The 14,014-nt window shown below is 36.3% G+C and overlaps 1 protein-coding gene across 1 annotated transcript; it reads left to right on the top strand.

Annotated features, from left to right (window-relative positions):
- The first annotated feature begins 1,042 nt into the window (after window positions 1-1,042).
- LOC149151532 (putative fasciclin-like arabinogalactan protein 20) lies at window positions 1,043-2,233 on the top strand. The gene has a single exon (XM_089443187.1). The coding sequence runs from the start codon at window positions 1,043-1,045 to the stop codon at window positions 2,231-2,233; it is 1,191 nt and encodes a 396-aa protein (XP_089299313.1).
- The last annotated feature ends 11,781 nt before the right edge of the window (window positions 2,234-14,014 follow it).

Below are 14,014 nucleotides of genomic sequence, written 5' to 3'. Positions count from 1 at the left end.
ACTCCAATCCTTGCAATCAAAGGGGGTTGTGTCATCGAGTTCAATAGAAGGACTATTGGAACTATCCCCACAACTTGCCTTCTTATAAACCCAACCCATATATTGTTGAAACATGCCAACTTCAACAATGGTTTCAAAATACAAGTTTCAATACATCTTCACGAGTTGAAAATACACAAGTGCTTCTAATAGTCCCCTCAAAATAAAAACAATCTCTAAACTTGTTGCAATGTCCCACTTAAGTGGGTTGTCATTCGTGCAATTGCCATAGCAATTAACCTGGAAAATTTCTACTTCCATGCATGGCCCTTGCTTGCCCCTTCGTATTGATGGAATGCAATGCATAAAAAAAAATTGTTTAATAATCTGACAGCATATGACATTATAAGAAATGCAACGATGTCTTCCTTGACTCCCACTATGTACTCGGTCATGAATTGCATGAACACACTAGCCATGGAAAATGTGTTTCACAACCTTCAATTTTATCTGTAATTCATTTTTTTGCTGATCTTCGACAACGCACTGATAAAAGTTGTTTCTTATTAGTGAGTTATATTTTTAAAAGAAACGAAGGATTTGCAAGGTTGTTATATTTTTACCACGTAACAAAATGTACGCTGCAGCAGTTTGACAACGTAGATAAATTTGGAATACAGATTTATTTAGATTAAGATGATATAGGCGTTTGCCGGACTGTATATACAGCCTTGGTGGTTGTTACTAGATCATCGTAGTTGTTGTTTTCCCTCTCTCTGTTACTTGGAGATCTGTCTCTTTCCTCTCTGTTTCTTGGAGAACTGTCTCTTTCAATAACAGATTAACCGATCAAGAATTTGCATAGAAACAGCCCACGGGCTATATAACACACCTACAAGCCGTTCCCGCCCTCATATCTCTGGTAAACCTCCCTTCAATTATCGTCTCTTCTCATTAATCCAGTTATTCTCGTGCCTTCGAACATTAGTTGCATTTTACCGTGCAGAGCAAAGCTTAGGCGGTCTGAGCTTATTTTCGATCTTTGAATTTACAGTGCTGGACGATGGAGTATGGGCGCTTAGTTTTGTCTCTGATTACTGCTATGGCGATCTTCTGTTATGCGGGTGCAGTGGATGAATCTTCAATTGTTCATTTCCAGGATCCCCAGGATCAAGAAGAGTTCGTGCAGATTCTCCGCAACATGGGTTTCACTTCTCTGGCCATGCAATTGCAGTCTTCCCATGATCTTCTGGTGGGACGGAAGGGCCCCTTCACTCTCTTTGCTCCCACAGAAGAAGCATTAAGCAATTTCAATTCCCCCAATTCCTCCCCTGAAAAATCTTCAGCCGATTATCTCCTCTCCCACCACATCGCCAAGGGCCTCTTCACCTACGCCGATCTGCAAAAGCTGCCCAACGGAACAAACCTGGAAGCCATTGCCGCCCACTGCAGCCTCGTCGTCACAGGTAATTCTCACGGAGGTGGCCGCCAAGATTCCATCTCTCCCTCCACTCAGATGCCGGCCGAGTATCATCCAGTGTACATTAATGGAGTTCTTGTGTCGCATCCTGACATTCTCAATGACGGGCTGTTAGCGATCCATGGCGTGGACAAGGTGCTTCTTGATCGTGATCTTGATCACAGTAATTATGACACAACTGCTGGAGCCCCCGTTCCTGCAATGATGTCACCATCACCGTCATCATCAGCTAGTCCTGGTCCTGATCATCCTCCGAATGTCATAACGCCTTTCATGCTCCAAGATGCAGCGCTGAGTCTGAGAGATCGGGGTTACAGCATCCTCGCCTTGGCCATGCGCATCAAGTCCCCTGAGCTTCTGCGCCTGCAAAACCTCACCATCTTTACTCTCAGCGACGATTCCGTTTTCTCAAGCGAAGGCCAAGAATTTTCAAACAATGTGAGGTACCATGTGGTTCCTAACATGAGGTTGCCGTTGGCAGATCTGGTGCGGCTTCCGGCAGGCACAAGACTGAAGACTCTCCTCCACGGGCAATCGCTGGTTGTGAGCGACAGCAAACCCTTCTCTGTCAATTATGTGGGTATAAAGATTGCCGATGTTTTCAGCAACAGATGGATAGTTGTGCATGAGATTCTTCGGCCGCTCATAAGCTCTGTGGATCCGATGGAGTGGGCTTCCAGCGACAGCAGCGAGATTCTTCGGTCCCTCTTGATGAGCTCAGAGGATCAGATGGGGTTTTACAGAAACAACGGCACTGGTGATCATCAGTTGTAGTAGGGGACTTAAGATTCTTTGATTTTAGTTGCTGTCTGTATGTAGTTGTGATGTATCTTGCATTTGTATTTTGAGTACAGTGGTATCCATGAGAAATCATATCAGCGAAGGGAGCAATGAATGTCTATGAATGCAGCATGTTATGTTCCTCTATCAAGAAGCCACATTTTGCTTGGACTGTAATGGAACAATGGCAATTTATATAATGGTTCTGATTCTTTTAATTCTTTTCTTTCATGGTTTCTTGTTCTTGATCTGTATACGACTGCGTGCTTTCATTTTTTCTTTTTCCTGTCATGAGATTCTCGTTAAGCCATGGGTTTTCTTTGTCGATTCCATTCTTTTTAACTATCAGCCATTGACTCATAGGGATTTGTGTGTAACAACCATAGACCTGAGATGGTTCGAGGAGAAACTAAAATGGAATGCCAGTAAACGAGTGAACTCAAGATACTGCCATAGATACTGCATTGCCATTAATAATAATAAACATGCATTTAACCTATACAGGTTAGCTTAATTGGTGGAGTTTTTGCAGTTAAATAAGTGGAATTAAACATGCATTTAATTTAGATATTTGTAAGTTTTAAGATTAGCTTAATGGGTGGAGTTTTTATAGTTAAATAATTCAAATTAAATATGTATTTAATTTAAATACTTATAAGTCTAGTGGAGTTTTTATAGTTAAATAAGTCAAATTAAATATGTATTTAATTTAAATACTTATAACTCTAAAAATTTAAGTGTTAACAAAATTAATAAAATTTTTGTAATTAAATTAGTGAAAAATTTATAGTTAAATCATGATTCAATTCTTGAGATGATGGGTTCAATTCTTTAATACGTTCAATTCTTTAGATACTCTCAAAATCATCCTAATCCATAGCTGCATCCGTGGTTAAGCCAGCCTAGAAAGGCCTATGAACAACCTAATTTATTTTAAAGAAAAAGCAAACACCAATCATCATCATCCAGATCTTTAAGAGAAATGTGAGGGTGCAATATTCTGATCTAAACTAACAAAGTTTGCTGAGCGTTGTTAAGAGTGTAAGTAATGAAATTCAAGATTGCAGAATAAGTTGGCTGAGCGTTGTTAAGAGCATATGTAATGATGTTCAACATTTCAGAACAAAGCTTGATCAATATGAGTGAAATCAATATCTATTAGATTAAAAAAAAAAATGGAATTAACTAATGTTTATGTTTATATGGTAATTCAATAATTTGAAATATATTATGGATGCATGAATTAGATTTTCTAATAATTTTTTTTAATTACAATTATATAAAAATTCAATTAAGATAGTCGCTGGTCTATATCTTAGTTAGATTTACAATTTAAAAATTGAGTTTAACTTTTTTTCTTCTCTTTTTCTAGATTCTATAGATTGTTTCAACTTTTTATTCTTGTTGCGTCCTTCAAACCTTAGTGTCTTTATTTGCTCTTCCATTCTTTTAGGCTTTCTAAGGATACCCTGGACTTCTTCAAAAACTGACTTGTATGTGGGTTGTTGCCACATATTATCTTTTGTAGTGTTCTTTTCACCATCAATGCGCTGCAACATAAGATTATAATAAAATAATATTTCTTCAGGACTCCAAAACCTAAAAATTTCATTGATTTGCTCGTCATTGATGTTGTCTTCAACATTCATTTTTGTATCTTCTATGCAGACCTCATCTAGACATGGTGTTGCAAACCATGCTTCAAGTAAATTTAACTCTTCTGCCTAATCATTTTGTGTAGCTGCACAGTGAAAATCAGTAATCAGTGAGCAGCTGTTCTTCATAAATATCATGAATCTCATTTCACATTCAAATCCATAAAAGGTAATTAATATTTTGAAATAAGCCCATTCAAAATACTACCGTCATTTGAAAACAACCTCGACGACTATACCTTGACTTTTTCCAGCGAATCTACTCCTCTCCTCTGCTAATGCGCTTGAAAGGATGGTTAGACAGCGTGCTAATGCCTTCGTCGAGAGTGAAAGCCGCGTTAGTGCTGTAACGCACTGTTCATCAATAGGACGGAGCTTTAGTTTGAAATAGATGCAAGGAAAACTCGATTAACGTGCTTTTTCCTCTGACTGCTTAGTTTTAGTGGTGTTACTAACGCAGTGGTTTAACTGTAACACATGGAAAGTGTTAATCTGCCCCCAAAAAAAATCAATCTGTTTTGCCTTCACCTTGTTGTAGGTGGCTTCTTGGTTTTCTTGCTGCTTCTCTACAGGTTTTTTCAAAAAAATTTTTGCTTTCTCATAAGAGTTTATGCTTTCTCTTTATTCACTCTCTCAAAGAGGCTTACGCTTTCTCTTCATTCACGTTGTTGCTCTCTCACGGAGTTTTATGTAAACTCATCTCTCTATGTTGCTCTCAAAAAGTTTTACAGAGTTTAAGCTCTGATACCATGACAAAAATTAAAGAGAACAAAATGTGGAGCAGAGGACTTGCTCTTCATTCACTGTTGCTCTCTCTCAAGGAGTCTTATGCAAACTCGTCTCCCTCTGGTGCTCTCAAGGAGTCTTACACAAGCTAAGCTCTGATACCATGACAAAAATTGAATAGAACAAAATGTGGAGCAGAGGACTTGCTCTTCTGAGTATTACAAATCACTTAAATAAGATTACATCAAAAACATCACTAATAAATCACTGGAGTTAAACTCGACTTAAACTTGACTAACTCAAACTGCAAACTGAACTGGGACATGCTTGGAGGGACAGTTTTGACACCTAACAGGGGGTTGGAATTAGATTCTCCAACATTTTCATGGTGCTAAATCTGTATATACAGTGAAAAAACCAGTGTAAATAACACAAATCAAGATTTCACCTCAAATTTTTCAGCCAGATTTTTCCAACATTTTCATGGTGCTAAATCCATATATACAATGAAAAAACCAGTATAAATAACACAAATCAAGAGTTTACCTCAAATTTTTCAACCAAATTTCAACATTAGAAAAGCCCAAAAAATTACACTTAAAACAACTCCCATAAAATTTGATTTAAATTATAAATTTATTTATATATTTCCGTGTTAGCCTTATTGGTGTAGTGGATGGAAAACCATTTGTCGAAAAGATGACACCAAAATTATACATTAAATTTTATTGATAAATCATATTTATATTTAAGCTTATTGGAATTGTAAAATGTGCTAAGATTAAATTAAGTGCCTCCGCTGTGATCAGTCTGCCATATTGACTGTGCGGTGGTTCCATCTCTAGGCGAACCACTCTATTATGTAACGTGCTCACAAGTTAAGTATGTAAAGATTTCTTAATTTCTTACTGTTATGATTTAATCATTTTTCTTCGGGTTAATTTACTTAAAATTTTCAGCAAGCTAAGTCGGGCTTGGCGATATTGAGGATTTGAAATGTAAATAAAGTTATTATATGTGATTATAATAATAAATAATAATATTTATGAGATAGTTTTTTGGACAGTTATATGATTGTGAGAGTTTATAGATGGTAAATATTTTATTTTTTGAATTTGATCATTTTTAAGAGTTTATAGGTAAACTTTTTAAGGAGTTATATTACAATAATATTTTTCAAGGTAATATAATTTATATATTGTAATATTTTTCAAAGCATTAAAACTCATGTAAATCTTGAAGTTGTGGAAAAATAATAGTTATTTTACCAGCCCACTTAAAATTATAAACATATTTAAATTATACAAATAAAAATAATATTTAATATCAATTAATATATGAAATAAATTACAAAATATTTATATTTGCTTATTGAAAATGTTAAATATATTTAATTTAAAATAAAATACTAAATTATAAATAATTTAAAATTTATATAATATATTAGTTGTAAAATCAAAATGAAAAATATCTTTACTTAATATATTTTTATTAGAGAAGATGTATAATTTTGTAGTCTAATTACTTTATATTTTGTGAGATTATTAGTTTTTGTTATATGAAATGTTTTTTGGAATCTATAAATGAATTCAAAGACTTGAAAAAATTGAGAGAGATTAGTCTCTACATATTTAAAAATTCAAATCCATCATTTCAACAATTATTAATTAATATTTTGAAAAATATCAATTCATATGAATAGATTTTTTTGATAATGCACTATGATAATCTTAGTTGTAGAAAGAACAATGATTTTTCCTACCTTGCATTTATCTTGAACTCTCTTAGAGTCTCAGATAACCTAGTCTGTATTATCAGAGAGCATAGCTACAAACATTTTCCTTAAAATAATTTCACATAATTATCAACTGTAACTAGAAATTGTAGAATTTTTTTTTGTAGAAAATGAATCAAATTTAACAAAATAGAGGAACTTTAAGAGAACCGAAACCTTTCTTTATTCAATCAAATTAGGGACTCAAACTCAAAGAATTCATGTGTTTTCATCACATGACTTACAATCCTTTTTTGGTTTGTTTATTCTCCTTAGGCTTCTCTATAATAACATGCTTGTCCTCCACTCTATGCATAGTTCTTATCTACCTTTTCTTGGTTTCCCTTCAAACCTCCTTTAAATCCCTCATTCATTCAACTTTTGTGTCTCCTTTCAATGATTTTCATGTCCATTCGCCTTTTGATAGGGAAACTGAAACGATTTCATTCCTATTCGTCTTCCCTTGTCAGGTAGCAAAATGGTTGACCATTCTTACTTCCTTGACCATTTTAGTTACATGTGAATAAGCGCCAAAACTCATCCACACAAAGCTACAACTTGGGGTAGCAACAAAATTCTGCAATGTAGAGCAACAACAATGGTTTTACAACAATTTATTATCAATAATTGACTGACTCAAAAATTAAATGTTTTGGTTGATGTGAATTTCCAAAGCCCAAGGATGCTCCTACATTAGACACCACCGGTAATAAAAACATGAGCTTTGAGTTCATAGGATAGCTACTTCAGAGGATGAAGAACCTCGTAGGAATGCTAAATATTTCTAAGAAACCCATGATGCATCCTCAATACCTTTGTTTTTCCACTTCACTAAATAATCTAAATATTCTTTCTTTCGAGTTTTCCCACCGACCCTTTTGGCTAAAATTTCCTCTACTTCCTCAATTGGCTTGACTGGTAACTGTTACTTACATTAATATAGAGTGCCTTCTTCATCATATCTTTCTCCTTCATGAAATTTGTATAGATCGACAAAATTAAATATTGGTGAGATATCAAAATTTTCTGGTAATTCCAATCTGTATGCATTATCATAAATTCTCCTCAAAATTATGCATGGTCTAATGTTCTTATATTTTAGTTTATTATATGTACCCCTAGGAAATATCTCTTTTCATAAATGGGCCATTACCAACTCACCTTCTTCAAAGACTTTAATATTACTTTATAGATCTCTAATTCTCTTATAGTTGGCATTACTTCACTATAGCTTATGTTTCACTTGCTCGCATATTTCATGTATGCTTTTTTCAAAAGAAGCTACATCAACACTGCTTTTTTCCTCCAAATCTGATAACATAATCAAATCTACAATCCCATTAGGTGACCCACCATAAATGATTTGAAACGGAGTTTTACATGTAGATTTGTTCATCAAATCATTGTATTCAAACTCAGCATGTGTCAAAACCAAATCCAACTAATAGAGATTTAAACTTCTTAATAGATTTATGTGACTTTTATTTACCACCTTCGTTTGCAAATCCGTTTGTGGATGATATACCAAACTATACAGTAACCTGGTACCCATTTTCTTCGAGTGTCCTCCAAAAATGGCCAAGGAACCTTGTTTCTCTATCAGAAGTAATACTCCTTGATAGGCCATGTAACCTCACAACTTCGAAAAATAAGGCAACCACTTTAGTAGTTCATTTGCTTTCTTACACGCTATGATTACACAATTTTTGAAAATCTATCTCCTACAACAACCACATAATCATATTTTCTATGCCCTAGGCAATCCCAAGACACAATCCATACTTATGTCTCCCCAAGGCTTCTTAGGTACTAAAAATGGAGTATAAAGTCTTGTATTTTAACTTCTACCTTTTACTATTTGGAAAAGTCTATAGTATTCAACAAATTTCTTGATATCCTTGTTGATGGAAGGAAAAGATATCTCTTTCTCACCAACATTGCGGTTTTGTCACTGCCAAAATGTACACCGAGACCTCCACTATGAAACTCCCCAATGAGATTCACCCTCGCTTAACTTTGTGGAATGCACAACTATTTATTCTTAAATAAGAATCCATCTTGGATCTGATAATCCAAATACATTGGATCTGTCTACATTCCATGGGGTTTTGCAAGTTGTCCAAGCTTCTACAAAATCCATGCCCTCTTTATAGAATTATTTCATACTTTCCAAGCTAACAACTTCCATGGACAAGGTGTTTAGTAACATTATCCTTATACTCAATGCATCTACAACCTTATTTGAATTTCTAGATCTATGTTTCAATACAAATGAGTAACTTGGAATAATTCTACCCATTTGGAATTTCTTTGGTTTAACTTACCTTGATTGTTAATATATTGCAATTCCTTGTGATCAATAAATGTGAAAACCTCACATGGTAGCAAATAACATCTTCACTTTTTAAAAGCTTGCATAATAGCATAAAACTCCTAATAATAAAAATAGTACTTTCTCTTGGATTCATCCAATTTACGACTAAAGAACACTACCATTTTTCCTTCTTGGCTCAAAAGTGCTCCAATCGTTGCCCCATTTGCATCACAATCTACTTGAAATACCTTAGTAAAGTATGGAAGTGATAAAAATGGTTGTTTCATTACCTTCTTCTTCAAAACTTAAGCTGAATTTATAAATTCTATTTTTCATTAAAAAAAAAAAAAATCATTTCTTCCTGCATTTAGCAAGAGGTGCACAAATCCAACTGAAATTTTGAATAAATTTGCTGTAGAAACTTACCATTCCATGAAAACTTCTCCCATTAAAATTGTGTTTAGGTGTTGGCCAATCCAAAATGATCCTTACCTTCTCTGAATTCATCTTCAAACCTTCATTGGAAGCAATAAAACCCAAGTATACTAATTATATTTGTAGAAATGTGCACTTCTTCAAATTGATCATCAATTATCCTCCTTTAATTGATGTAAAACCTTCCTCATGTGCTCTAAGTGTTGTTCTTTACTTCTACTGAAATTAGTATGTCATCTAAGTCTACAATGACAAACTTTCCCAAAAATGGTTTCAAGACTTTGTCCATAAGTCACATAAATGCACTTCAAGCATTAGCTAGCACAAATGACATAACTAACCATTTAAATAGTCCATATTTTGACTTGAAGGAAGTATTCCATTCATCACCTTCCTTTATCTAAATTTGATGATACCTGCTCTTCAAATCAATCTTTCTGAAATACTCAACCACACTCAAATAGTCCATAAGATCATCCATTATTGATAAAGGAAACCTATACTTGATGGTGATCTTATTGATGGCCCGTAAATCCGTGCACATTTGCCATTCACTAGTCTTTTTCAATGTTAATATTGTTATTACGACACATGGACTCAACTCTCAAATCAATCCCCTGTCAAGTAACTCTTGCACCTATCTATTCACCTCTTCACTCTCTATTGGAGTCATCCGATAAGGTGCCTTATTGGGTAAAATTGACCATGGAATTAAGTCAATTTGATGAGAAATACTCCTTAAGGGAGGTAATGTTGTTGGTTAGTCATCCACAACAATTCTTTTGAATTCTTTCAACAAAGCTTAAATCTCCAGTGGCACATTACTTTCCTTCACATTCTCTTGGGCTTTATTTGGTACTATAGGTAGATAAAAACTTGCCTTTTCCTACTCCTTCAAGAATAATTTAGTCGAACACAATATGATGTGACTATTGCCAACATTCACATCATTGTTTCCTATAGTTGTCATTTTATTTTGCAACCGTGGTGCCAATTTATATTGTTGTCCATCTTTCTTAAATTCATAGGTGTTCTCTCAGCCATTATGGAAAACCTCCTTGTCAAATAACCATGTCTTCCAATAAGTGTGTGGCATGCATCTATTTCTACTATGCCACACAAGACTTTCTCTTTGAGATTTCCAATTTGAAAAGTTAAGAAACATTGCGCAGTAACAATAACCTATTGTCCCCTTTTTAACCATGCGCCTCGATATGGATTGGGATGGACTAAACTTTTCAATTTCAGTTTCTCCATAACCTCTATAGACACCAATTTATATGTACTTCTGCCATCTGTAATTATATTGCAACATTTTCTTTCAACCTTACACTTAGTTTGAAATTTTTTCTTTCTTTGCTTAGGCTCTTTTGCTACCTTTTGTTCAGGCTTAAGATTCCTCATAATTATTCAAGTTCACTTGTGGATTTTTGCCTTACTCTCAAGTGAATAATACAGATTTACATAATCTCTAAGGATTATGTTTCCAACATAGGGTAAAATATTTATGCTAATATATGTGTGTGTATGCGTGGGCGTGCCATTACATCTTTTCTACTTTTATTAAGAATCTATTTAAATGAATTAATTTGTAAAGGGTTAAAACCTATTTTAACCACCACACATACCCTCTATAGGGTATATAGGGTATCTTTAGCATTTAAGTGACATATATGGGCAATAAAAGGGGGTCTAGCACACGATAGATGGGTCTCAATGGATTAATCACATGTAAGGGAGGAATAAGAGAGCTAGGCTATAATGTAACTTCTTGAGGCCCAAAAATAATAGATATAACATCAAACCACCACATGGGACTTCTTTATAGCATATTTGGCTTTTGAGTGGGATATTGACACCATTGGGAGGTTTTGCACATGACAAATGGGCCTTGGGGCCTTAACCTTGGCCAAAGGAGGAAAATAAAGGTCCTAATCTCAAAATGAATATTTAAGGCTCAAGGGCCATGAACATCACCTTAACCCACCACACCTAGCGTCACTAGGGTTTCTTTCACCTCCAAGCAAAATATGGGCATTATTATGAGGCTTTCCACACTGTGAAACGAGCTTAAGGTCTTAAATATGACCGAGGGGGGAATTGGCCATTTAATTGCTAAATAAAGCATTTAAGGATTAATGGCCATGGTAGAGGGTTCAAACTACCACATCGGACCTCACCAAGGGATTCGTGATCTTCATATAGGATATGAGCACCATTATGAGGTTTTCGCCTCATTAGTGTGTCTTAAGTTCTTGGCTATAGTTAGGATAGGAAAATAAATACCTTATACCCTAAAAAAAGCTTCAAGAGTTTATGACTTATGTAAAATGTTGTTTAATAATTATTTTACAAGGACGGAGCGATGGCAGGAATTCGTGAGCTTAGGGTTTCAGAAGACCGGTTTGGTGCCGCCGCCGCCCCCAAACAACTGCTGGATACTGGAACGGCTTGGAGCCTAGCCGCGGGAGCCTCAGAGCTCGAGGCTACCCTCAGGACTTGGCCTGGATCCTCTGATGGAAAGAAGCATAAGGATTCGAACCAAAGCAATCAGAACTGGAGGTTTTCCCCCCCCAATTGTCTCGGATCGTTTTCCACAGGACGGCCCTGGACACCCCTCTTCATTGTCCGGGGTTATATTTTACAAAACAACCGATCCACACAGTTACTTTTTGATGCGCCCTCCTACGCGGATGATTTGCCCTGCGTCTGCGTCAATGGGAAACAGAGCCCTGTACCTCTGCCCCATTTCGATACACCGCGGGCCCGATCTACCGCGCTATGGCAGTCTACAAATGGCTTGGTTGAAGACCAATTATGGGGCCGGATATTGGATCAGATTTACCTGTGGTCTGAGGCTCCTCTGTCCTCGGCGGGGACAGCGTTAAATACAGGGTATACTCAGAGCGGCCAGATTGATGAGGCCTGGAAGCTTTTATATGGAATACAGGAGGAATGTGTCGAACCCAAATCGATGACCGAGGCATCCCCCATAGCGGCATCCTCATCAGATCTACGTTTCCAAATCTTTATAAAGCCCCCCTCTGGGAAATCAACCCCAATCTGGGTTCGAGCTTCAGACAAAGTCTCAAAACTGAAGAAAATCATCGCCAATCACATTGGCCTCCCGGAAGGATATCAACATCTGCTCTCAGAAGGCAGATCGATACAAGATCACTGGGCAATAGGCCACTACAACATTAAGCCAGGATCTAACATTATTGTCAACATGAGGCTTCGGGGAGGTGCAGCAGCCAGCGGATCACAGATTCCAGGCTCCTTTCGGGATGCAGTTAAGGGGAAGGGAAAAATGCCGACCAAACCAAATCCACCACCAGAGCAACCAGGGCCACATATAGTAGATCAAAAGTTGGAATATTACGAGCTCAAAGTTACCATACCAGAGGTAAATGCACTACACTCTGAACTCTCAAAACATGCTATTATATGTAGATTTAATGGTTACTGGCCAAAATCCGATGCTTTACATCAATGGATATATTCCCGCTGGACACCAGAATGCGATATATACCTATGTTCAAAAGGGTTTTTCATTGTAAATTTCCACACAGAGGAAGAAAGGGATAGTATCATCAAGGAGGGGCCTTGGTTTTGGGGTAATGCAGGCCTATTTGTTACCCCTTGGTTTGCTGAATTTGACGCAAACACTATGAAAATCACAACAACACCTGTTTGGGTGAGGCTTCACAACCTCCCATTACATTTCTGGCATCATTCTGTACTATCTGCGATTGGGGATTCCTTGGGGAAATTCCTAAAAATTGACGAAGACAGATATAGCAGAGGGATTTTCACTTTTGCCAGAATTTGCGTCGCAGTGGACTTGAGTCAGGGGCTATTAGATAAAATTTCATTAAACTATAACAACACGGAATGGATACAACCCCTCGACTATGAAAACACTGCATTCAGATGCCGCAGCTGTCGGCAAACAGGACACCTCCAAAATTCTTGCCCTTTGGCCAGAAAGAATCCAAAAGGAAACAAGAAACAGCAAAAAAAGCCAAATGGGTGGCAGAATACAGAACCACTGGAAGAAGAGAACATTCAGACAGAGCACACAACAAACCAAAAGGAACCAGACATAAATATGGAACAGAACGACACACAGGAAAAAAAAGCACCAGACCCACAAATGGAGGATCATTATCAGCACCAGAAAATTCCACAGCAGGAAGTTAGTGGCAACAAAAGAACTCATGGATCTGAAGGATCAGAATCCGACAAAGAACCTCCAGCGAACACACAAGTATACCAACAGGCCATCATTGTTCCCCCTTCTGACTCACAGGGTTGGCGTAGGGTGGAGAAGAAGAAGGGCAGAAAAGTATAGGCTCGATGTAGTTGTAAACATAATTTGTTATTTTTATTAGTGTTTTTTGTCCTTTTTCATGGACAGCTATCTGCATATGTGCTAAGCATCTACAAAATGTAATTTATTTCAATATGAATATAAATTACGACTTTTTCTACGGGAAAAAAAGACTTATGTAAAATGCTTTAAACCACCACAAATAACCTCTCTAAGGAAACCTTAGCCTTTGAGTGTCAAGTAATTGCCATCTGAAAATTTTATACTAAAAGAAAAAAACCTAAGATCTGGACCATGGTCAAGGCAAAAACCAAGGGCTCAAAACGTCAAAAAAACCTTATGATGCTTAATAACCATAGAAACTACATTGAACCAATGCAGAAAACCTTTAGCATTTAAAATTAAATGTATTTAAATCCAAGCCTATAAAACATTAAATATTCCATAGATGAGTAGTAATGGCTAGTAAATTTGATTAATTGTATGTCCAAAAAGTGTGAATCTCATAACAAACCATATTGATGAACCATGAGAAATG

The sequence above is a fragment of the Pinus tabuliformis genome, chromosome 9 (assembly GCF_031772625.1).
Source record: "Pinus tabuliformis cultivar Carrire ecotype Pingquan chromosome 9, CPIR1, whole genome shotgun sequence".
In the NCBI taxonomy this organism is placed as follows: domain Eukaryota; kingdom Viridiplantae; phylum Streptophyta; class Pinopsida; order Pinales; family Pinaceae; genus Pinus; species Pinus tabuliformis.
Note: the sequence above shows the minus strand (reverse complement) of the source record. Positions and strands in the feature narration are given on the sequence as shown.

Coding starts and splice junctions, on each gene's coding strand:
- LOC149151532 (XM_089443187.1), top strand. CDS start 1,043: ATGGAGTATGGGCGCTTAGTTTTGTCTCTGATTACTGCTATGGCGATC.